At 30.2% G+C, this 25,677-nt stretch overlaps 2 protein-coding genes across 4 annotated transcripts; one reads left to right on the top strand and one right to left on the bottom strand.

Annotated features, from left to right (window-relative positions):
• Positions 1–8,907: 8,907 nt before the first annotated feature.
• On the top strand, positions 8,908–15,538 carry LOC100786538 (ABC transporter A family member 2). The gene is made up of 16 exons (XM_003527016.5): positions 8,908–9,410; positions 9,571–9,802; positions 9,914–10,083; positions 10,501–10,686; positions 10,789–10,884; positions 10,981–11,181; positions 11,365–11,524; positions 11,623–11,852; positions 12,302–12,419; positions 12,527–12,603; positions 12,767–12,856; positions 13,003–13,146; positions 13,228–13,533; positions 13,622–13,702; positions 14,443–14,619; positions 14,810–15,538. Exons 1-16 carry the CDS (start codon positions 9,039–9,041, stop codon positions 15,071–15,073), a joined length of 2,904 nt encoding a protein of 967 aa, XP_003527064.1. The 5' UTR covers positions 8,908–9,038; the 3' UTR covers positions 15,074–15,538.
• A 1,547-nt stretch (positions 15,539–17,085) lies between these two features.
• Positions 17,086–23,818, bottom strand: IQD20 (protein IQ-DOMAIN 20). 3 transcript variants are annotated; one of them, NM_001357558.1, is made up of 8 exons: positions 23,660–23,818; positions 23,464–23,504; positions 21,772–21,869; positions 20,933–21,187; positions 20,093–20,296; positions 19,273–19,347; positions 17,810–18,914; positions 17,195–17,596 (listed from the first exon to the last, which is right to left on the bottom strand). In NM_001357558.1, the coding sequence occupies exons 3-8, from the start codon at positions 21,853–21,855 to the stop codon at positions 17,565–17,567; spliced, it is 1,755 nt and encodes a 584-aa protein (NP_001344487.1). In that variant the 5' UTR covers positions 21,856–21,869; positions 23,464–23,504; positions 23,660–23,818; the 3' UTR covers positions 17,195–17,564. The 3 variants fall into 3 exon arrangements, with proteins under 3 accessions (XP_006581957.1, NP_001344487.1, NP_001344488.1); XM_006581894.4 differs by lacking the exons at positions 23,464–23,504; positions 23,660–23,818 and adding an exon at positions 22,611–22,755 and having other exon boundaries at positions 17,086–17,596; NM_001357559.1 differs by lacking the exon at positions 23,464–23,504 and having other exon boundaries at positions 23,660–23,807.
• Positions 23,819–25,677: the final 1,859 nt, after the last annotated feature.

The following is a 25,677-nucleotide window of genomic DNA, read 5'->3' as shown; positions in this document are numbered from 1 at the left end:
TTTTTGAGTACCAATATGTATTTATATTATTTTTTGGGTATAATTAATTATTTTTTTGAAACTAACAAATTTTGATTACACATTACTACTTCATAACTTTTATTCCTATAATTAGGTATGAGTCATATGTCATTTTGTATTTCGATTAACGTTTCCTTCTTTCTCTAACTTTCTTATTACGTTGCCACTCCATATCAAAGTAATATTAAAGATTTAATGTGAATAAAGTTTTTAAAAAAACTATCAGACTAAATTAGGCTTTTAAAAAGATTAGATCGAATCAAAATAAAAATCTTTCATAGACTATAAAATAAACTCAAATCTCAAAAATTCAACACAATTTAAACTTAGAGCTTTTATGATCTGACCTGATTATGCGAACATGAGCACCACGATGCAAACTCCATGACTTTTCCGTTATGGGAATTGTCTAAAGCCCACTCACAGGGTTTTACTTGCCGCGTTTTCCCATTGGGCACGTAAACTTCATCATCACCCCAAAATCCACTGACAAAAAACTATAAAATTTGCCCCATACTCTCGTCATCTCGTGCGTACATATAGAAAATGTGTGCATGTTTTTTTTTATTTCTCCTTATTAGAATGTTAATTGTTAATTTTTATTAAAATGTTAAGGAGAGATTTGAATTTATATCTTTTTCCTCTTTTTCTTCTTTCTTGAATTTTAAAACCTTTCATTCTTATTAAATCAATCTTATAACTTTATCACGTGTACATATCTGCATATAAGGTAATATGGTAAGAGTCATCAATGTGCAATAGACCAAATGATCAATAAAATTATAATAATGAGTGATAGTAATTATATTTAGTCCATGTTTAGGATACATTCAAATTGTCATATACTTTTAATCATAATTAAAGCTTAGGTTTCTCTTGCAAATCTAATGTTGGAGATACAAAGTGTTTATTCAGACATAACTTTATTTATGTGTATTTATTTATTTTCTTTTATATCTCATTTTTATTCTCTTTTTTTTCATTGCATTATTTATTACACCTATCATTTTCTCTTTTTACTTTTTCTTTTTCTTCCTCTATCTCTCTTTCCTATGTCCCATTCCAATGCAAAATGGGATTAACGATCATATTTTATTTTTCAATGACAATAATTTGAACATACTCACGCAAACTATTCAGACATTTCCTACGAGGCCAATTGTCCAACCCAGGCAATTTGTCATCTGAGTCACACTATTGGGTATCAAAGGACCAGTGTTTGTCACGACAAAACATTTTCAGTTTTCTTATGTTCCCATGTGGTCAGAAAATTCTCAGAAGTACCAAGTTCATATTCTCGTTGTCCCATCAGACATGAATAAAATTAACTCGTAGAAAAAATTGGTGTATGTTTGGTAAAATAAAAAGAGATGAAAATTTTAAATTAAAATAGAAAGTAAAAGTGTGGATCTTATAGAATTTTACTTTGATTTCACTATTTTTTTTTCCATCTTCTTTGGTTATGTTTGGCAAAATAAGTTAGTTGAAAATTAAAAAGCTAATTAGTAGTTGAAAATTTTTAAACTAGTTTATTAAATTATAATATTCAATAAAATTAACGGTTGAAATAGCTTAAAAATAAAAAATGACATATTTAAAATGGACAATAAAAAAATTAAATAAATATTTTAAGGATAAAAAAAATAAAATTTAATATTTTAAAAATTTTATTTTAAATAACATTTTAAAAAGTACTAATAAAAATATTTATTTATGGAATAATCAAATAAATTTTTTGACTAATAAAAAAAATTTAAAATAGCTTGGCACATAACCTTTGCCTCTACCACACGGCCTCTTAAAAAACTTGGCTTTTTTCTCAACAGAAATTGTCTAGCTCCTTCATCGGAACTGACAACGTTCTTGGAAGAAAAAAAGTCATGAAATTAATTTAGTTTAAAGAAAATTAGGATAAAGTGTGTTTTCTTTACAGATGAATAAACTATGTTTTTATCTTATCAAAATATGTGAAATTTATGCAATAGATTTAAAAAAAAAATTGTCTCATTTAATGCATCTAAAATTTAAGCATTGTACTATTCATCCAGTATATTAACTCCACTAGTAAATTTACTTATATGGCATACGGAGTTGAACTTATATATATATATATATATATATATATATATTCTATCCAAGTAATTTGTATAGCAATTTTAAAAAAAGATGGTAGTGATACATGTTTAAATATTAGATGGACAATTCCTGTTAAGATTTTAGAAGAACTATAGAATGTCAATTGCTGTGCATAGGACTAATTTAATAATTAAAAATATTTTTATATTTAGTATCATTGACAATCTACCTTTAACTCAAGTAAATGAACACAAATTCTAACTGACCATTCTGTTCCACCAAAATTTTGTAGGCGAGTCACTCATCTGGATTAATTTTGCCCCCGTTTTTTAAGGATATGATGATAAGAGAAGTGGAAACCAATCATTTGTCTTGAAAAAACAAGTTAAATTTAGGTTAGGATGTCTGCATGTAGATATTTTTTGACATTTTTCACTCCATACCACTTCATTAATTCAACGGCTTTTGTTTTGTCTAAATTTCATTCAATAACCTAAATAAGGGAATTCAATATTTGTTGATGAAGAGAATTTATTTGAGATGCAGAATGTTTTCAACTATAGGTCAATCGCGAATAAGATAACTTTTCACTTTTAAGTCTGAACTCTAACAAATAGGTTTTACTTGAGATGTTTAGAATCAAATTAAAAAAAATATTTGTGAGTTTTTTTTATTAAACTAGTAGTGCATGTTCTTGTGCATCGTAAATTATTCGCATGGGAGTAATATTTTTTATTATTTTGAAAATAAACTTGAAAAAATAAAATAAAAATATATTTTTATACAAAAATAATATGAAATGACAACATAATTCTACTTTAGCTTGTCACAATCAAGTAACTTTAATTATGATTTCATTGAGAAATTAACAAAATTCCTAAACCTAAAATATTCAAGAGATTGCCCTTACTCTTATTTATTTTTATCACTAAAGAAAGAGGAATTAAAAATTGTTTATGCTCAAATTTAAAAGAAGTTCTAAGATAAGAAGACTCAATACCAATTTCATAATAAGCTCTTAATTTACTTTATTTTTATTAAAAACATATTGGCATTTTATGATATAAAATTAAACTATAGATTCATAAATTAAGTTGCAGTTAATTTTGATAATATATAAATATTTTCATTCAAAAATATAAATTTACAATTAACTTAGTTTATACAATTAAAATAAGTTAATATCATCACTTAGTAATTATAAAAAATATCATCACTTAAAATTTTATTACCGTTTTTAATTTTAAGTCAACGTAAATAACTAATAACTAAGTGTGACTATAAAAATAAAGCAAGCATATATATATATATATATATATATATATATATATATATAATAATGGTTAATTATGAGTATATTTTTGGATTAAATTATATAGGAATTTGTAATTTTTCTTTTTTGGTAAATAAATGTTAAATTAACATCATTTAAGTTTTTGTGCAGAGATATTAAAAGTGATAGATTTATAATGCTTAATGAGTAAAATAAAGCTCAAAAAATACATGAATAATGAAGGAAAACAAGATAATTGAGGAAATAAGGGTTAATTGAGAGAATAAGCCTAATTAAAGAAAGAAGTCTAATTGAGGAAAAAATGATTAATTAAGAAAAGAAAACTAATTGAGGAAAATGACTAATTAAGGAAAGCAAAATAATTATAAAAAATTAGGTTAATTGAGAAAAAAATGAATAATTAAAGAAATCAGACTAATTTAGAAGTCCACTAATCTAGACCTAGAAGAGAGAAGAAGAAAAAAAAAAAGACATGTTGAAATTCCTACATAATATAATTTTACAAAGGCTTGAAAAAGGATAAGAAATCATGAGAGTGATTCATTCGCTCTGTTCTCTTTCTTATTTTTTCCCCTTTACTTGGATGTTAGATAAGTGTTTAAAAATATTAGGTGTCTTAATATCATAATTATCAATTATAAGGCACATAGCAGAATGAAGAATGAAAAAAAAAAAAGAGAGAGAAAAAATAGAAAAGTAAGAAAAATGAAGCCAAGAACACGAATGGAAAAGAAATAGGAAGACGTATTTAAAATAAAGTATAAAAAAAGAGATGTGAGATAATGCTATTTTTTGAAGAAAAAAAAATTCTCTTCTCATCAATTTCTTCACAACCAAATCCATCCGAAGTCATGTTACAAAACTATAGACGATTGTGAAGATCATCAAATGAACAAATTCAGCGATTTTGACCGACAAATAAATTTGAATAAATCAGAGATTGAATTCTAATTTTATAAACTTTCTAAAGTAAAGTCCTAACTAATGTAAATTTAAATTGTAAAATCTTAATGTTGATAAGTTATTTTTATCAAATCAGGAGTTAAATTGATTGGGTTTGGGTCGGCAAAAAACGGATTCAAACATTAGGCACCTAGTCTAAGGAAAAACTGTCAACTTTTTTTTTTTTAAAAAAAAACAAATGAATACCTCTCAATTTAAAAAAATAAAAAATAAGGTTTCAGACAATATTAACAGAAACAATATCGTCATCCTTGAGCTTTGACTATTTTTTTAGCTTTGACTATAATTTTTTATTTTAAAAAAAGAAATTAAAGTTCAACAAAATACACGATCTCTTAAGGTTCGAAAACTAGTGTGTTTCGTGGAAAATGCAAATAAAGCGATGCCATGAATTTGACGTGTCCATATGAATTTTCAAATGCGGAATACTTGGGAGAATACCTAAAAAATATAATTTAATCATAATTTATTATATATGAAAAATTTATTAAATTTTAAAATAATTTAAATAGTAATTTATGATTAAATTGATATTATAGTGTATTTTTTATATGTGAGGTATTAATTCGACCTTGACTTTCGTAGCTATCATTAAACGGTTGAATTATAAATGTTTCTTATTTCCGTAAACATGTACAATATATTTTTATTTTTTATCTCATTTTTTCTTTATATATATTCCTTTTATAGTTCTATATCAAATCTCTCATTATATTTTTTATTTTTCTTTTCTTTCTGTCTCTCACTAAATATACGCATCCATCTATGTTTATCAACCTTTTTCAGTTATACAGCTTCTATTTTTTTTTTCTATACTTTTTTTATTGTGTACAATAATAGCAGCTAGTTTAAAACCTAAAATTTTATACAAATTAATCGAATCTTTTACCAAACATTTGGTACAAGGGAAAAATTTTGTACTTCCGGGAATCATGATTCCTATAATGACTAAATTTGTTTAGCTTATCATAAATATATTGTCATATAAATTTTCTGAATATATAAAAGTAAAATAGAATATTTATTATAATTTTTAATTAGACTAACGTGATATTTTTACAGTCACTAAACTTATTTTTTTAGCTTGAGAAACTTAATAAATTCTCACCTCTCTTCATCAGAATATTTTTGTGGAAAATTTGGCCAAAGAAATTCTTGAAAATATTATTTGAAAAAAATCAAATCATGAGAAACTAAAAAGATGATGATTGATTTGAGTGTTTTTCTGTTTTTATTTTCAAAGAAAATAAAAAAATAAAAGTAAAATATAAGCTTGGTTAAAATTTAGAATACATTTTTTAAATATAGACTCAAAACTGAAAATAACATATAAATGTTTTCAATCTTTTCCGAAAAAGTAAAAACTCGGTGGCACTAGAGTACCTTACTCTTAATTCATTTTTTCTAAATCTGGAAAATTTAAAAATGAAAATTATTTTCAAAAAAATAAATAAATAAACACTTAAAACATTTTAAATTTAAGATTCTCGGGAAATAACATTTTCTCTTGTATCAAATGCTGGTGTATTCTTATCCCTATCCTTTACACCATTTTTTTCTTATCTCTATCCTATATACCTTTTCCCCATTATTAGACATTTTACATCTTACCATAATTATAAAAAACATAAAATCACTTTTATATATGTTAATTGTAATTTTTTATGTAGTATAATCCTTTTTGTGTCATTAATTTATTACAATATATATTAATGAGATATTCGCTTATTTTTTAATATATTTATTTCGCTATAAAAAATTCAAGGAACACACATCAGGCACATTCTTTTTCAGTATTTTGAACATATCATTTTTATTAGTTAAAATTCATTGAAATCAAAATATTTTGTGGGTCTCATGACATATATGAATTCTCTTAATTTTATGACAATAAATTTTAAATAAATAGAAAAAGTATTTTTTTTTATCGACTATAAAACAAAAAGGAAAAGTGTTTAAAAAGCATGTTTCTATCACTCTTCTTAGGCTATTAAGATTAGAAATATTCATTAGTTAAAAATATTATCTATTGAATTGCCAATATGTTAATAAATGTAATTATCACTTTAACCATTTAATTTTATGAATATTTTTAGAGTAAAATTAAAATTTATATCATTATTAATTAAATTAACTATTTTATAACAATTTTATTGGTCTTGATGAATTAAATTTTTATTTTTTACATACATGACCGAAGATGGTATTATCTTAAAATTTTAAAATATTATTTTTTCAAAAGTGAACTTAAATTATTATAAACACTCTAGACTCTAGTATAGAACCTGTCTTCGATTTTTATTTTTTATAGCAAATTTGTCTTCAGTTCTTGATAAAAAAAATTCAATAATCAACAGGAAAAATCATTTTTTGTGTAAAATCAACGTTGTGACTCAAATTGCTTGCTTAAGGAGCAAGTTCATAAAGTGGCCCTCTGTTTGTGAGAAATCGGGTGACAAACGCGGCACGTAAACTATTTAGCTATAGTTTTCTCCAAAAATAATATTTGACTATAGTTTATAATTTTTTTTTTTAGTTCTTGATTACATCGAAGTGCATGGTCAACACATCCAATTTTTTATTCCTAATTTTCCATTAACCGTCTAATGACAATTTTGTCCTTCACCGTGTTCCGTCCAAATGACCCAAATATCCCTCTGTAGTCCGTAGACAACACAGATTCAAATTATTTGCGGATGTCTCTGAATCCTCTTCGGAGTTTGGTAGTAGTGACACGGATATTGCGTATCGGATCACCCATCAATCCTATCTAAATAATTTTTTTTTCTAATTTCTATATAATTATTATTTTTTATTTTCTTGCATATCATTATTTAATTATTTTTTTTAAATATTAATGAGAAAAAATTAAATAAAAAAATAAATTTAAAATGATAGTATAATTAATTAGATTAAATAAACTAACTATTTTTCCTTAAAAAACATAAATAAGTTGAAATTATCTTATCATTAATAAGAAAGGAAATATTGATTAAGAGACTTGATGTAGACATGTTTCTATTGGGAGGTAAAAAATTATGCAGCTCGTGATCATTTTTGTATTCTTCTATAGTTTCCATACTAAATGATTTTCCCTCTTAATTTCTAAATAAATACCTATGGATACTAGTTAGCAAAACTCATAATTTAATTATCATAAAATTATTACTCTCCCTTTCAGATTATATTTTCTTGGTTCTTTTTTATAAAAAAAAAATAATTTCACATTTATTTAAAGATAAACTTTTTTTCTAAGTTAACCTTCATTGAAATTTAATATTAAACACAAATTTCTATTAAATGAAAGATATTTTGATTTTTAAATATATTCTCATTAAATAAAATAAAAGTAGCCAAGTTTTACCTATATTTAAGAAGAAAAAAATGAACTTTAATTTCTTTGTTTATAGTGACATGGAGTATGACTTTTAAGGTTTTTTTTTTCTTTTGAATTATAACTTTTAAGGTTTTGGAACATGTATTAAAGAATATAATTAATTTGTTGAATTTCAGATAAAATATGAGTTAATTTCTTGATATGCCATTTATATCTCTAATTAATGACTTAATTACTTTTCAAATACACTACTTTCATTAAGTATTAATTAAAGGTAGTCTTGGAAAAAATATTTAATGCAACATTAATTTTGAAACAAATTGTTTTGATAAGCTAGAAGCTAAAAAAACTAAAAGATTATAAGCTATTTGATTTAATTAAAAATATTTGATAAGATTAATAAATAAACTATTTGATAATTCTTTCAGAAAAAAGGATAAACTATTTAATAAATTATCAACTTAAAAGTAAGGAAATAATTTTTTTTTATAGAAGAATAATAAATATTCTGTGATTTTATTCATTGTTTAAAATATAAATTTAATAAAATAACGTTTCTTCAAATAAAAAATAAAAAGTATAATTAAATAAAATAAACTTATATTATTTAAAATCAATTTAATTTTTATTAATAACATTATTTTAAAACAAAAACAAAAATTATTTTTCTTTTATATTTTGATTTTTATCAACTTTTGTTTAGTGACTAAACATTTTAAATAAAAAATGTATTAATTCATTTAAATAAATAGTTTGATATTAAATAAAATAATAAAAAAGTGGAATTTCAAGTTTTATAGTAACTAAGAAAAGAAATATGTCATATAGTATTTGGAAGAATATTAAAATAATTAAAATTGTTTTTAAGTTAAATAAAGAATAAAAAATAATTTCAAATAAATCAGTGAAAATTAAATTGAAAAGAAGAAAAAAATTAATAACTTAAAAATTAACTTATTTGAATTTATGCGCTGGTTCGATGAACTTATAAGCATTTTAATCAAAGGAACCTAAGAGCATTTTTTAGCCTATGTTTTTGGTCGATGAAAATTTAGGTCACTCTTTTTTGTTTTGCCAGTATTAATTTTAGTATCCAAATTTATATATGTTTTCCTTAACTTTTTAATCATGAAAATATTTCTTGCAACAAAAAAAGAAAAAAAAGAATGGCAATAGTCGTTATTATTATAGGCATTGGAGTGTGAAACGTTAAGTAGGATTGCGTCAGCTCTGAGAATGAGAAAGGAAAAGGGAAACCCGCGCTTTCCCTTATTGGAATGAATTGTTATTGACGATGTTGCTCTCCCTCTATATATTCACATTCAAAACACAATTCTGATTCAGACGATGGCAACCACTCTCACCGGCATCTCGCTGGTGGCGCTGCAATTCAAGGCCTTGCTGAAGAAAAATCTCTTGCTGTCATGGCGGAACAAGAGAGCCAGCCTCTTACAGTTACTCTCCCCTCTCATATTCATTTTCCTCATCTTCGCAATCGACAAGGCCATCAAGGCACAGACCTCGACCTCCTCCTCCTACAAGAGCGTCACTGACCCTCCCATGGAACCTTCTCCCCCCATCACTCCCTGCGAGGACAAGTTCTTCATCAAACTCCCCTGCTACGACTTCGTCTGGAGCGGCCACGCCAGCCCCACGTTCCAGACCATCGTCGCCCGCATCATGAACAACAACCCCGGCCGCCCCATCCCTCCCTCCAAGGTATCGGCAAATGTTAATTGTTAGTTTGTTAGAGAATACTAGTGATTGCGATTCGAAAACACTAACAATGTCCGTTTTAAGATGAGACTCATAATTAATAAGTACATGAATAGTTAATTATCCGTAATTGATTGTTGTGTGTGTGTGTGTGTTTGTGCAGGTGAAGTCTTTTAAGGAAAAGAGTGAAGTGGATGCGTGGCTTCTCAGCAACCCTATGCGGTGCCCTGGAGCGCTTCATTTTTCGGAGAGGAACGACACCGTTATAAGCTACGGTCTTCAGACCAATTCCACCAGTCTTCAGCGGCGAGGGAAGTACGAGGATCCCACGGCTTCGTTTCAGCTCCCTCTTCAGCTTGCTGCCGAGAGGGAAATTGCCAGATACCTTATTGGAGGTGTGAAAATTTTGAAAATTACTCGTTATATTTGGGATAATTGAATTGTGTTTGTTTTTCGGAGTTTGGAATTGGTGTGATCTAATTATTGATGGATTGGTGGAATTTCAGATGCGGATTTCAGTTGGAATGTGTTTCTGAGGGAATTCGCGCACCCTTCCATGAATCCTTTCTCTGCTGTGGCTTCAATTGGTCCTGCATTTTTCCTCGCGATCGCCATGTTTAATTTTGTTCTTCAGATTAGCTCTTTGGTGACGGAGAAAGAGCTTAAACTTCGCCAGGTACCGATGCAGTATAACATTTTTTGTGTGTGTGTTCACCCTGAGTGCATGTTTCATAATTTTGTTCATGTTGGATCGTCTGATATCTTGTGCAAACAGTAGAAAACATGATTTTAAGTAAATGTTTAATATTTGATTTGATATCAGGTTGAGGAATTGATTCTTAGTTTAACAGTTTTTACCTTGGATAAAAATAATTGTACTGAAATTTATTAATAACTTGTATTGAGAATAAAAATATTCAAATATAAATCACTTCACTTTAAAATCAACAACAGTAACCAAAATTAATTTAATTCATAATCAAATTTTCGGATGCTCTCACCCAAGTACACACTTAAGTCCATGACCCTAGGAAACTGTGCCATAGTTTTATGATTGAATTTGCTGTTACTGTGTGGTTTTTTGTTCACGCAGGCAATGAATATGATGGGGCTTTACGACTTTGCTTACTGGTTTTCCTGGCTCATCTGGGAGGCAGTTGTCACAATCCTATCGTCCCTCCTCATAGTTCTCTTTGGAATGATGTTCCAGTTTCGCTTTTTCTTGGATAACAGTTTTGTGGTTCTGTTCGTTCTGTTCTTCCTGTTTGAACTTAATATGGTGAGAATATTCATGGATTTCTTATAGGCTTACTGTTAATAGATTCTGTTGTTTCATTACAATTTGTATGATGTGTAATATGGCTTCCCTTTTTATTTCAAGACTGGCTTGGCCTTCATGATATCTGCTTTCATTCGGAAATCATCTTCGGCAACAACAGTGGGGTTCTCTATATTTATTGTCGGCTTTGTGACTCAGGTATGAATCCTTTTTTTGCTTTGTAGACATGGTTTATTTAGAAGCAGAAAGAAGGAGTGCTCATGTTCTTTTTGTCTGTTGTTTTTCTGTTTGCAGCTTGTGGTACAACAAGGATTTCCTTACACAGATAGCTTCTCCAAAACTATACGAAACGTGTGGTCGTTATTCCCTCCCAATCTTTTTGCTCAAGGTATAAAAGTGCTTTCAGATGCAGTTGCAACTTCTGAAGACAAAGGCATTAGCTGGAGTAAACGGGGAGAATGTGCTCTTAATGATTCAGACTGTGTGATAACTATTGTATGCAATCATTTGACCTCTAAATCCCTACTTCATACACCACTTCATTTTAAGAAGCCTTTTGGTTGCTTTTACCTTTTACTTTCTGTTCCTTAGTTATATTTGCTTTGATTCCTCCCTTCCCTTCAGCCTTAGTTGTGTTACTGCAACAGTACTCAGTATTTTGTTTCTTTTCATTGACAGGATGACATTTATAAATGGCTTGCGGCTACTTTCTTTCTCTGGTTTGTTCTGGCCATTTACTTTGACAATATAATCCCAAATGCATCAGGTGTGAGGAAATCAATATTGTACTTTCTAAATCCCAGTTATTGGATGGGAAAAGGAGGTCAAAAAGTGAAAGGTAATTAATTTTGTGGTTTAAGTTGTGTTTTGTATTTCTTCTTTCCTGCTCTTTGTGGCTTAACTCTTCTTCCCCATCTCCTTGTCTTCCTTTCGTAGAGGGTGGGGTTTGTAGCTGTATAGGTTCAGCCCCACGTCAAGAACAAAGTACACCAGATGATGAGGATGTCCTTGAAGAAGAAAACAAAGTGAAACAGCAACTAACAGAAGGTCTTCTTGATGCAAATGTTGCTGTTCAGATACGTGGCCTTGCAAAGACATATCCTGGCACACGTAGCATTGGTTGCTGCTTTAAATGTAAAAGAACTTCACCTTACAATGCAGTTAAGGTAAAGCATTTCTTATTAATTTTTCATGCAACAATTTTCTGGATCATTAATTCAGATATGATATTAAAGCTATGAATGAGCAGCCATGATTTTGATTGTTGTTCCCCATTCTTATCACTAAAAGTGAAATCTCAGGAATCAGGCCAAGAAGGAAAAGATTGTTGGGCCTGTACATTTCCTTATGCATGCTTCAAGCACAAAGGGCTCTTTTATCTTGAGTGCTTGTAATTAGTTGGAATTAGTTCTATCGAGTCATACAAACTACAAACATGCAGAAATTTTCTCAGCTTGATTTTTGGATAATGAATCCATGATTATCAATTTGCTGTTTCCCCAAACTTTTCTCCCATACTTTATTATTTTATCTGAATGTCCCACATATTTCATGTTTGTGGAGATTGACCTATATTAGGATGATGATCAATGTGCTATTCTGAAATTATTTTCAGGGTTTGTGGGTGAACTTTGCAAAGGATCAGTTATTTTGTCTTCTAGGACCCAATGGAGCTGGAAAAACTACAGCTATTAATTGCTTGACAGGGGTAACTCCAGTAACTGATGGAGATGGTGATACTCTCTTTCTGTGTCTGTTGTTAACTACTACATTGAACATTCATTAATCAAAATTACAATAGTCAACAAGAGTATGTTAACATTTTCAATTTCTTTAACAGCGTTGATTTATGGGCATTCAATCAGAAGTTCTACTGGCATGTCAAACATTCGAAAGCTTATAGGAGTCTGTCCACAGGTGTTTCTCTCTCTCACACACACACACCATAGATATGCTTTTGATGTATGGATGCATATCTTAGCACATTAAGAATGCGTAAATATGATTTTCAAATGCAATGAATTTTATTCTCTTTTCATTATCAGATGACTGACCTGCTATTGAATTTTCTAATCTGCAGTTTGATATCCTATGGGATGCACTGTCTGGTCAGGAACACCTCCAACTCTTTGCTACTATTAAAGGCCTGTCCCCAGCTTCCATAAAATCAGTATGTATAATCCAGGCCTTAAATCGTTTTGTAAAATCAATGATTATGGGTGTGTGCACATATGTGTGTGCAATATTTGAAATTATTAGCTATTAAGAATACGGCCTCCCATTCCTTTTAATTCAAGTTCTTTGGTAAAAATGTAGATTACCCAGACTTCATTAGCAGAGGTAAGACTCACGGATGCAGCCAAAGTGAGAGCTGGAAGTTACAGCGGAGGAATGAAACGCCGTCTCAGTGTTGCAATTGCCCTTATTGGTGACCCTAAGTTAGTCATTCTGGATGAACCGGTATGCAAAGCAGTATATTCCTTTCATGAATATATTCTGTTGACATGATTACAAGATTAATCTTTCATTTTAATTTCCTAGACTACTGGTATGGATCCAATAACAAGAAGGCATGTGTGGGACATAATTGAAAATGCAAAGAGAGGGCGTGCCATTGTTCTTACAACGCACTCTATGGAAGAAGCTGACATTCTAAGTGACCGTATAGGAATCATGGCAAAAGGAAGTCTTCGCTGCATTGGCACCTCAATCAGATTGAAGTCCCGCTTTGGTACTGGTTTTATTGCTAATATCAGCTTCAATGGAAACAATATCGAACATAGTCCTGCCAATGGAGATGCAATATCTACAGAACGTCGTGAGGCAGTGAAGAAATTCTTTAAGAATGTGAGATGAATTATTATGATGCCGTGATGATTAAAAATATTTCCATGACTAAAACAGTATGTTTTTAACCCCTGAAATATTTTGACAGCATTTAGATGTAGTGCCAAAAGAGGAGAACCATAACTTCCTAACTTTTGTGATTCCTCATGACAGAGAGGCGCTCATGACGGTAAGCTTTCTTTCCTCGGCATTGTCCATTTCCTTTAAATTAACTCTAACACAGGGTTTCAATATTAACTGTTGTTAAAATACTGATTGACATGGAAGCAGATCTTTATTGAAATTTTCTAGTTTAAGTTGATCCCCATTGGCTGAAATTTTATCTTTGAGTCACAATAGTTACTCTGGTTATGATGATCATGTAAACTTCTGTATCTTTTGTCAGCTTCAAACTTGAACTTATTGATAATTAATTAATTATAATAGACTTTAACTTACTTATCTAGTGTATTACCAGAGAACAGCAATACTTAATTTTAAGTGGCAAAAGATCTGACAAATTCTTTGTTGCCTAAAAGGGGAGAAAATGATTCGTCTGTTCACTGTATTTTAATAATTTGGGAATATGTTCTTGGTTAGTTCAGTAATTCCCTTCTTCATGAAAATATTTAAATGAAGCCTGTCTATTTCTGTAATGTCACAGTTTATGATTATAATTAAGGATAACTCCTATATTTACATTCCCCGTGGACATATAAGTTGCAGTTGCAATCATGGGTGCATACTACATGTATTTGACATATAGCTAAAAATTATTTAGGTAACATAGAGACAGGCAGGCTCCACTGCTCCGTGTGGCCTATATATTAGTGAAAATTATGCATAGCACACACCAAAGTAGCCATAAACACAGATCGTGCTTAACTATATGGGATACATTGTCTTATATTCCTGTTGCTTCCCAAACAGAATTTCTTTTCAGAGCTCCAAGATAGAGAAGAAGAATTTGGCATATCTGATATCCAGCTTGGTCTAACAACGCTCGAAGAAGTTTTCTTGAATATTGCTAGACAAGCAGAGCTAGAAAGTGCTGCAGCTGAAGGGAGACTAGTGACCCTGACCTTAACATCTGGGGAATCTGTGCAGGTCAGTGTAACAGTATTTTGCTTTAGATTTTTCTACGGTGACGTATTAGGTATATACCTCTAAAATACCTTATTTATACCCGATCACAATAGTCAAAGTTGCAGATATAACCCTTCTGCTTTTCAGTTCAATATAAGTTGCAACTAAGACAACTAGTACATTTTTGCTGATTAATACAATAAACATGCAGATTCCTATAGGAGCTAGGTTTGTGGGAATTCCAGGAACAGAGTCTGCTGAAAACCCTACTGGGTTTATGGTAGAAGTATACTGGGAACAAGATGATACTGGTGCCTTATGCATTGCTGGCCACTCACAGAAGGTTCCTATTCCTAATGGCGTTCAACTATCTTCTTCTCCATCTGTAAGACACCGTAGATATTTAGGCCGGTCAGGAACAGTTCATGGGGTTGTGATTGATCCAAGTCAAGTTAGTTCAGTAGCTTTTCAGTGATGTGTCATGCAAAATGTACAGGGAGATGCATCATGCTTATTTATTTTTTTCAACAGGTAATTATACATGAGTTACTTATACTCGATAATTGTAGACACCTCTCTCAAAGCATATTTAATAACCGACAATGTTTCAACATAATTGCTTCCAAAAAGATACCTGTAGGAAACATAAAAATAAAATAAGGCATGATGCATCATAACCTGTGCCTAATGTATACAATTTTTTCACTAATACTTTTTTTAATATTTTTAAAAAATTGTCATATCATTCATTTTATTTGTATCTTTTTTATTTCTCGTTGTTGAAAAAATGTATTGTTGAAATGATATTACCATAAAAGGGCAGAGTACCAGAGTACATTGAGGTTTGACTTGTACATGTTTTTGGCAGTTGGACTCCATCTTCGACTAGCATATAGAGTTAAACTATTTCCCCAATCTTAAAGAGTGTTTTTTTAATGATGTATAATTACTTAAGTTTAAACCATCTCTCTCTCTCTTAGTTTTGAATTCAAATTGAATCATGCCATCGATATTCGATACTCCAGTTGTGAACAAACAAGTGCACAATGTACTGTAACAGTTTAATTTTTATGTATTCGATGAAATTTTTTAATTTATTGTATTAAATTAAATTAGTAAATTTTATAATAGAATAAAGAGTATGTGAAGGATTTTATTTTAAAATAAGTAATTTAAAATTTTGAAGTTATTAATTTGTTTTCAAACCTAAACGTTACAATAACTTTTTAAGAACCGAACAGAATAACAATATGATAATAATGATGAAAAAAAGTAGTTCAAATGTTTTTTTTTATTGTGGTAGATAAGAAAAGAAAGAAAGAAAAAACAAGAAAATTAAATACATGAATATTGACCCCTATAGTTCAAATGTTTTTTATTTTTTATACTTGTATATTTCAGCCGATTGTGCTGGTATTTCTTTTTGGGCATCAAATTTTTATTATCTTGTGAATTTTATTATCAAGTTTTATTTTTATGAATTTTATCATTTAACTTTCATAATTTCGTAGATTTTCTCACTCAAGATTTTTTTTTCACGAATTTTATCATTCAACTTTCAATATTTTGCAAATTTTATCATTCAAATTTTTAATTTTTTGCATTTTATCATTACATTGACAACAAAATGATATAAAAATTTATTTTTCTAGATTTTTGTACGGATGTAGTTATAACCGATGTAAAAAGTTAATTTTTTTATATCGGTTATGATTGTAATTGATGTCAAAAGTTAAAATCATTTATTTTATATAAATTGTTTTTTAAACCACTTAGTTTGATAAAAATTTCACTAGTGGTGATAAAATGCACAAAAATTAAAAATTTAAGTGGTAAAATTTCAAATTTAAGATGCACAACCCAATCATAAGGTCTTGAATAGTTCCAAATTTTAATGATACTCGCATACATTGACTATCATAAATATAGTTTGTTCACTATACAATCCCGCCATTATTTTAATAAAATTTCTTCTTTGCTTTCCTACTATGTTACCTTTTGTTCTTTAATTTTTACATTCCATTTATCGTTGTTCATTTAATTTAGTGTTATTCTTGTTTATTTACTTTGTTAATCTTTAAGGTATTCTCCTCTCAAAAAAAAATTCTTTAATTTTTATATCACCACTTCGATCTTCTAAAGATTTTGTTTCTAAAATCTTTATACACTTTTTTTATCATAGCTTTAATCTTCCTTAAGAACCAATGTAATAATGCCTTAAATTGTATTTAAGATGTTTTACATTCCAAAATCCTAGAAGTTGGTCTAAGTGCTAAATAAGCACATAATATTAGTACAATACAACACTACTTTTCATACCAGTTTGTGCTTCACTCCAATTAATATGGTTTATGGAAGAAATCATCCCACACGGCAAACAATATGCAATATCAGAGTTAACAATCCCTTTAGATTTCCTTCATTCTTTGTTACTTCTGCTGTTACACTGATATCAGTCTCTATATTACTAAGTAAAGACAGATCGTATAATTCAGCAAGCCACTGTGTTTAGTGATATTTTTAGTCCTTACACTAGCTAGACACTACAATATGATCTATCCTCTACTATCTGAAGAGTTTGAAATGCCAAAAGAAGTTTTCTGAAGGCCGAAGAAATCTCCTATGAGAGTATTCGTGTTACCAGATCATACTTGTCCAAACACAGAAGTTTGGGGTACACAAATAAGGTACATGTTAATGATCACACACACTGAAGGGAGAAAAAAATACAATATGGACAGCCAAGGAATCATGCCAGAGACAAACAGAACATAAGACATGAAAAGTTGCAGCATGCAAAGCTTAAAACCTATATTGTAAACTCACAACCCAGGATGCAGGGAAAATAAGCGGATCAAACCAGCTCATACAATGGTCCTATCATTTCAACAACTTCCATCACAGATGACCCCACACGATTTTCAGCCTCCTCGTGTTCAATACCTGAAAACCAGCGTTTCCCTCACTCACCTCCTCCACTCTGCTTGAATTACCTTCCCTGCAAGATGAACAGACTAGTTTATGATTATCAATCATGAGAAAACAAAGGCATACACGATCACATAGTTTATTCATTTTGGAACTTCTACCTAGTTGATTACCTTGAATAAAAAAACTGTATTGTTTTGGAAAATAGTAATTTTCTAGGTGAAATCATTGTGACGTATTTTCAAACCACTATATTTAGGAAGCATTATATCATAATTCATACCATTCCCTGCCTTAGAAGATGGTACTGTTCTGTCACTTTTGTTTCCCCCCTTGCCACCTGCTGGAACTGATCTCTGTGTCTTAGGTGAATATGAACTAATCTTCTTGTTAGTTGAAGAGGGCAGAGAATGTCTCCCAGAACCAGCAGTGTTGTTTTTCTCAGTTTCATCTTGTCCAAACCTTGGGGACCCTTGTGCCCTCAACTTTGCCTTGGCAGATTCAGTTGCTGCCATATAACTTGGTAATTTTGGACTATTCTTTAAGCCATCATCTCCATTCTCCTGCTTCGTCAAATTTGAGGCTTTACGTGTAGGTTTCTGGTTTTCATTACCTGTCAGATCATTATAGCTCAAATCTCCATTTGTTAATAGGGAGTTTTCATCTTTGAAAATAGTCTCTGGTAGATTGCCTAGCTCATTTTTAACTTTTCCGTGAGATGTGTTTCTATCTTTAATTGGAGTCTCTGACAAGGGCTTTGATTCTACAGACACTTGATAATTGCTAGGAATGTCATACACTTCCATGTTAACTGATGGTCTTGGAGAAATTTCGACATCTGGCACATTGAAGATGGTTAAAGTTTCTTCTTGCTCGATCTTGTCATCGGGAGTAATGATTGCTTGTTCTGAAACAGCGTGACTTGGAATAACTGTTGCTATTTCCAAATGCTCCTTTGGGGTCTCAATTTCAACTTCTGGCTGAACAGCATTCTCAACAACAGGGTTATGAATCTTTCTCAAGCTACGTTTAACCTTTTCAAGCTCACTTTGAGGATTTTCTAGCTCTGGATCCAACACTTGGTGTGGTATTTTTCTGAAATTACGTTTTGGTTTCTCGAATTCAGGATTTGTTTGCACCAGGGCTGGTTCAAAATTTGCAATAGGAAGCTTCCTGGTAGTGCGTTTTGACTTGGTAATTTGAGCTTCTCCATTTGAAATATTACCATGCTTTCTATGAGATTTAGAGTCTCGAATTTTCTTGGGTTGGGGAACTGGTTTCCAGAAGTAAGATGCGGACCAGCGTTCCAACCAGCTTAAGACTGAATTTGGATCTCCACTAACATATTGCAGGCGCAGGGCCATTATTGTAATTGATGAAGCAACAAGCTGAAACAAATTTGAGTAAAACAGATCAAAACACTGATAGAAGTGTGTGCTCCAGATAATTTATGCAGCAATGTAGGACAAAGCTCCCTTTGTTTCCAGGTTCAGATTTAAGTGATGTAAATTATGGTCAGACAAGACCAGTATTACACATAATTACATAAATAGACCAGGAGCCAATTCAAGCATGTTCATATATAAACTTGGAAGGTTTACAAAACCACAGGTTTTGACGTAATGTATTATTACTTTATGGCTCAGCTTCATGCTCAACGCCCCCAATAGTCAGTTCTACTAAAAAAACACAACATTCTTTAACCTTTCTTAACATCAAAATTCATCATTATATTGATTAAGTTACCTTACGGATGAAAGTATTTGCAGACAGCTTTGAAATTTTTGTGGAGATACCAACTGGCTCACCAAGTTTTCCATCCTGAAGCACAAATGAACAATACATTCAGAAGGAAAAATCTTAGAACCAGCAATAATAGAAAAATAGGGAAAATAACAGAAAAAGGAATTCTTGGTAAACCATTATTAATTTAGGAAAAATTAATCGATGAAGTGATTAAGTCAATAAGTGGCTATTCATTAACCTCTATTCAAAGTTTTGAGCATCATTAATCAGTTGAATGGTTAAAGATTCCCAATTTTACCAAGAATTCCTTTTTTGTAGTTTTCCAGAAAAGATATTATACATCCAGAATAATCCCTCTTCTCTCCCTACACGATTCAGTCATAAACTTGGTTCTATCTAACAATACCTGATTCAAATTTTTGAGCATCATTAACCATATTTTCAAATCTGATTTGATAAACTACAGATCATTCACATGTTCCAACATTTCATCCAATACAATAAGTGGTAAAAAATTTGTAGAACACAATCCTTAACAAGTTCTCATTGCAATAAAAAGTGATGGATGATAAGTGGCCACCCTAAATTTAGTAATAGTTAATTCAAAATATACCCCATTTATTGCCTACTTAGTCCTCATTTTGAATGCCCTACCTGTTCCGCCAAAATGTTCACATCTAATAGGACCATTTTGTTCTAATTTGACCCAGATAGTCAGGTTCAGGTATGTCATAAACCCACATAAAAAAAAAAAAATTCCTTGAACAATCAAGTAAGATGACAAATCATTGATAATTTGCATATTCTTAGAAAACAGTACCAGAGGCTTAAATAGATTGCACTTCTCATGGATTTCAAATCCAACATTAGACTGTCTAATCCTTCCTCCACGAACAAGTGCTTGTAACTTTACAATTCCATACATGCAGCATAATGTAACAACAGCTTGTCTCCTAACCAAGTGCCCACGAATAAGTGCTTGCAACCTTATGATGCCTTTTAGGGCCCTAAATGCCCTGCGTGCCTTCACAAGAGATGCTTCCATTAGTTAATAACAAATATTACAATTTTCATTAACTAATACAATCAAAACTCCAAAAAGATAATTCTAATTTGCTAAAAAATGTTCATGTGCCAATTCTTACAAGAAAATATTCACAAAGTGTCAGGACAGTAGTAAAGAAATTAAGATTGCAATTTATTTCTCAATGAAATATAATTTCTGTCAAAACAGTCTGATGACAGTGGAAGTGGGGATGAGTTGATATCTGACAGGAAAATATCAGAGAATTAATTTCAACATTAAGATAATTCTTAGATTATTTTTATTTTAAAAAAAATTTGAAGTTATTTGACATACTGACTTGACTATCTTTTTGGTTATCCTTACTCCTAGCAGCATTCCAATATCTCCTCTCATTAATATAATTTCCCTTTTCTTCTATTATACATGTGTGAAAGGCACATCAGCCTTCAAGTGAGATATTATGACAATTAAATTTACAATCATAATAGAAAATAAGATTCACAGTCTATATATCCTTTTGCAGTCTACTTCTAGATATCTTATCCCAGAGTACACTTCAAAATTCTAAAGTTTTATACAAACAATAATATGAATTTAATCACTTAAGGTCCTCTAAAACTGTAAGTCACCTACCAAGTAACCCCTGAAAGCAGCTTGTGCCTTTGTTGCTGCTTCCTCCTGCCTGATTTTCTCTGGATCAGGTGGTGCATCCGGATCAACAGATCCATTAATGTCTCTTTCTTGATTCTCAGGTAAAATATTTTCTGATTCTTCATTCTCCAGTTCAAGGTCCTCCTCCTTTGTAGCAATCTCATTGGGGGTTGGATCTAAGGACAAACCATTTTCCAACTCGTTGGAAGCAACAACTGCTTTTTTATTGACAATCTTCTACTTGAAATTACAGCAAAAGAAGTCAGAAATTAAACAAAGGAAAGTTCATATCAAAATACATTTATTTCTTCAAGTAAGTTATATTTTCAACAGTACAACAGCAGTTATATACCCTAGCTGCATTTCTGGTTCATAATCTTAGGTGTTTGGCAACGGAAAACTAGTCTTATGGCAGTGACACCAAAGAAGAATGTGATTTTACAGCAATAAATGTCAGACAAAAAACTGGCTATTGGCCCTTATTGGAGAACAAAATCCATATTCTATTTTTCTTGCCCTGTTCTCTATATCATAACAATAGTTTATTGTTATATTTCAACTTAAAACCAATTGGCACTAAGTGAAGTTGTCCAACAGATATATAAGCTGCACCCCAAGAACTGAGGCAGGCGATGTGAGACTTTCTAACATTTATTACTAATCCTAATGAAACAAATTAGATTGTATTGTAAGGGCCATCTGAATCTGATTATTTTCGTTATGTCATTTAAATGAAAATTATGGATGCACACATGCGACTAAAATGAAAAATATTTTAACATTGAATAGAGTTGTTAGGTTGCTTTAACTAATTGCATTACCTCTCTTCCTTTTGAAATATTTGATTTGGATGACTTTTTCCCAAATAGTACGGTTTTGATCCATTTTCCTGGTGATTTCCCCATTTTGAGATCACAATCTGCAGCAGAAAAACAGTGAACTTAATCTCTACATTTCATATGGTAGAATACAAAAATAAATAATGAGTCTAAATAAAAAATAAAAATACCAAACAAGATTATGCAAGATACTAAACAAAAAATACTTAATCCTGAAATAATGCAAGACGAATACTAAACAAGATTGTCAAATTTAGATAATTTTGTTAGTTATACTAGAGATTAAGCAGTGAACTCTTGCCATAGGTTATACTATGACCCCACTGTGTTCAGTGTGTTGTATGGCTGAGATATATAAGTCAAAGGTCATCAGGTAGCAAAGCAAATTTTGGGAACTTACGGGATAAATTCTTATAATTAGCATTCTATGCTGGCCTAGACCCCACTTGACCGCAATACGTCAATACCAAAAGAAGAAAAGAACAAATTCCTCAAATGCTTAACTAGCTGAAGTGTTCAGGTAAATATAAAGCAGAAATCTTAAGATATGCGGACATATTTTAAGAGTTTTGTTGGAAAGTAGAAAAACAGATTTCAAAAAACTCATCACATTTGAAGATATTAAGATGCTACAGAATTTCAAACACAAACAAACTATATTATAGGAAAATATAATTTAGTGGTCTCCATTTTCTTGGGGGCGGGCGGTAGAAATCTTATCTCATTTGATTTAACTATGCATTTATTAAAATTTCCTGGTTGAAATAAAACAACAGCTTTTGCTACAAGGATATTCTTACTGCAGATAATAAATAACTTACCTTTTCCTTAATGAATAGGTAATTAACAAGAGAATGATTTTCCCACTAATGATTAACAAAGTGGGGTGACACGCTCAGCAATCAGCTAAATTTTATAGCATAAAGAGAAAGGTAGGCCAAAGGCTTTGAAACTATACGTTAAGGGACATAATGACCAACAACTTATAAAGTGTAAAGAATAATGATCAAAAATTGATCACATCTATTCTCTTACGCAATAATAATACTGCACCTAATCATGGTCCACCGCACTCATTACCTTAATATGTTGTTGTCACCGACAATAATTCTGCTCGAACGTTAAAATAAAAAAAACAAAAAAAAAACAGAAGCACAACTCCACTGACAATTACCAACTGGAATTCTCACGAAAACCTAAAAAATTATAGTTTTAGTAATACTCCCTCCGTTACATTTTAATTGTTGAATTTTTGGAGAATTTATTTATTGTTTGCAAAGTTCAAGATCATATTAATTACACTCTTACTAATTATATTCTTATTTATTTTTTATCTTTAATTAATTTAAACACATTTAGTGTGGAGTGAAGAGTGAAAAGATAAAATAAGAAATTTCACAACTATTTTATTAAATTTAAGAAAATTTATTGCATTTCATAGTTTCTGCGAAACAATCTCATTCCAACAGATAAAAACGAAGGTAGTAATTAAAAAAAAAAAAAAAAAGACACACAAATACCAAGCAAGTCCTCAAACTGAAACAACAAATCAAACACAGCAAAAGGAAAACACAGAATTAGAATCAAGAACAAGATCTGCAACAAGAAAAGCAAGAACTGAACATCTGAAATTGATGCTGAACTAACTTCTAAGAAGCTAGATCTGACAATTACCTGATAAACGTGGAAGCTCTTGTCCTAAAATCTTACAATTCCTATGAAAGGCAACCACATTGAAGTATGAGACTACAAAATCAAAATTCCTAGTTTTTTTTTCCACAATAAGTATTAACATACTATTCAATGAACAAGATACTACGATAATTAAGAACTGGTAAGAGAGAAAGAACAAGAGAGAAAAGTAGTGTACCATGGAAGAAGAGAGAGTGAAACTGAAAATGTGACCTAAAGCTTCATCAATTTATTAGTTGTTTGATGCATTTGCATGCTGTCATCATGTCTCTGAAGAGAGTGAAAGTTAAAATGTTGAAAAATAAAAACAACTAATGTACGTCTGAAACTGAAACTGAAACTGAAAAAAGCTTGGATTGTTTGGTTCCGTTTGGGAAACGACGCCGTGTGGTCAACACTAACCGAATATTTGGCGGCAAATCTTGTCGTGACCGTTGATGCGATGACTCGCCTTGATCGTACGGTGGAGGGTGTAACTGATGAAACGGTGCGTTTAGGTGGCAGTGGTTGTGGTGAGAGTGCGGGTGCAGTTACTTTGGAATCAAGTGTTCCAGCTCCTTTATTGCGAAATGACTTTAGTGCCCTAGAATGGAAATGCAAATCTCACGCGCGGAGGGGCGTGTTGGGGAACGGGAGCGTGCGAAGAGGGTGGAAGTGGAGGTGACGCGCGTAGAAGCGCGTGGAGAAGTAGGTGGGAGATGGAAATGGAGTTAGTTGGTATATGGGAGCTATGGTGGAAAGAGGGTGGGGACCTGTTGCGTCGGATAATTAAAGTGGGACAAAGCAAACAACACTTTTTCTATTTTTGTTTTAGGGTAGATTTATTTTAGAAAAAGATGAAATTATTCTATGGTTATTTATGCTGTTGTATAATTTACTCTACTCCCTCATCTTAACTTTCTTCTTGTTCAAAAGGCTTTCACTCACAAGATATATTCTTTAAAATTCAACTGCCAAGTTGATTTTTATATTAATTATTTTAAATAAAATAATTTAGATTAAATATAATTAGTTGATAACATATGAGTCAATTGGCACAAAATTTCTACCAAAGAATAATTAGTTGTTATTATAAAAATCTTTTTTGATTAACAATGCATGAAAAATAAATTTATTTCTATGTCAACCTTTAATTTGGAGAGTGTATTTTCACACATTTACTTTACAATTAGTTAAAAAATAAAATATATTTCTTTTAATAGTCTAAAACTACCATTCTTTTATCTCTATATTTTGATATTTTTATGGATATTTTAAAAATTAAATAATAAAAGAAAGGGTGAACGTAAAAACAGAAATTAATACATTAACCTTAAATAATTTTCAAAATTGATTATTATCAATAAAAATAATTTCAACTAATTAGAAATCATCCTTTATTTAACATTTAAAGTGGTGATTATAAAAATTAATAACTAGAAATTGACAATGAAAACAAAGATAAATACACAAATCTCAAATAAATTTTAAGCTTAATTTCAATGTACTATTTATGAAAAAGAAGTTATAATGTTAACTAATTAGAAATTATCTTAATTATAATATTTAATATTTAAAGTAATTATGAAAGTTAAAAACTTATTATACACGATAATTTATGATTAAATGTTTTGTAATTTTAGTTTTTATCTCTAATTATTATCTGTTTTATATAAATGGTTAATATTAGATAAATGTAAGATAAAAATATTTTTATTTTTAATGACTAAATACTTACTTTATTTAATATTTAATTTTTTACAGCTATCACTTTATATATCTCGGTAACTTTTTATTCAAAATATGATAAAAGAAATTACATGATAAATCTATCCAAATTAATACACTTGGTAGCACACTAAATAATATCATAAGAAAGAGCAAAATGTATGAAAAAACAAAAAGACAAAATAGAAGTAAAATTTAAGTACCAAAATCTAAAATGTATAAATCTAAAAGATAAAAGAAAATTGATCGGGTCATCAAATTAGTTCAAATTGAAAAATAAATATATTCAATTGTTATAATTTATTTAATTTGAAATTGAAGTGAAAGAGAAATTAACCCATTCAACTCAAAACTGTCTAATTAATTTTGTTTTAAAATTAGGATAAATCAAACCACTCCTATTACAGTCTTGTAAAAAAAAATCTTAATTATCAATTTGGTCCTAAATCATTTTAAGTTATTCTTTGGTATCAAATTTTTAAAAGGTTG

The sequence above is a fragment of the Glycine max genome, chromosome 6 (genome assembly GCF_000004515.6).
Source record: "Glycine max cultivar Williams 82 chromosome 6, Glycine_max_v4.0, whole genome shotgun sequence".
Classification (NCBI taxonomy): Eukaryota; Viridiplantae; Streptophyta; class Magnoliopsida; order Fabales; family Fabaceae; genus Glycine; species Glycine max.
Note: the sequence above shows the minus strand (reverse complement) of the source record. Positions and strands in the feature narration are given on the sequence as shown.

What these genes read in the sequence shown, in the direction of transcription:
- LOC100786538 (XM_003527016.5), top strand. Translation starts at nt 9,039, where the DNA reads ATGGCAACCACTCTCACCGGCATCTCGCTGGTGGCGCTGCAATTCAAG. An exon ending in GCCCCATCCCTCCCTCCAAG is followed by an intron (nt 9,411 to 9,570) that starts GTATCGGCAAAT and finishes GTGTTTGTGCAG; the next exon opens with GTGAAGTCTTTTAAGGAAAA. An exon ending in AGGAGGTCAAAAAGTGAAAG is followed by an intron (nt 11,525 to 11,622) that starts GTAATTAATTTT and finishes TTCCTTTCGTAG; the next exon opens with AGGGTGGGGTTTGTAGCTGT.
- IQD20 (NM_001357558.1), bottom strand. Translation starts at nt 21,855, where the DNA reads ATGGGGAAATCACCAGGAAAATGGATCAAAACCGTACTATTTGGGAAA. An exon ending in CTGCTTTCAGGGGTTACTTG is followed by an intron (nt 20,297 to 20,932) that starts GTAGGTGACTTA and finishes TCTCTTGTGAAG; the next exon opens with GCACGCAGGGCATTTAGGGC. An exon ending in GCAATCTATTTAAGCCTCTG is followed by an intron (nt 19,348 to 20,092) that starts GTACTGTTTTCT and finishes TTTGTGCTTCAG; the next exon opens with GATGGAAAACTTGGTGAGCC.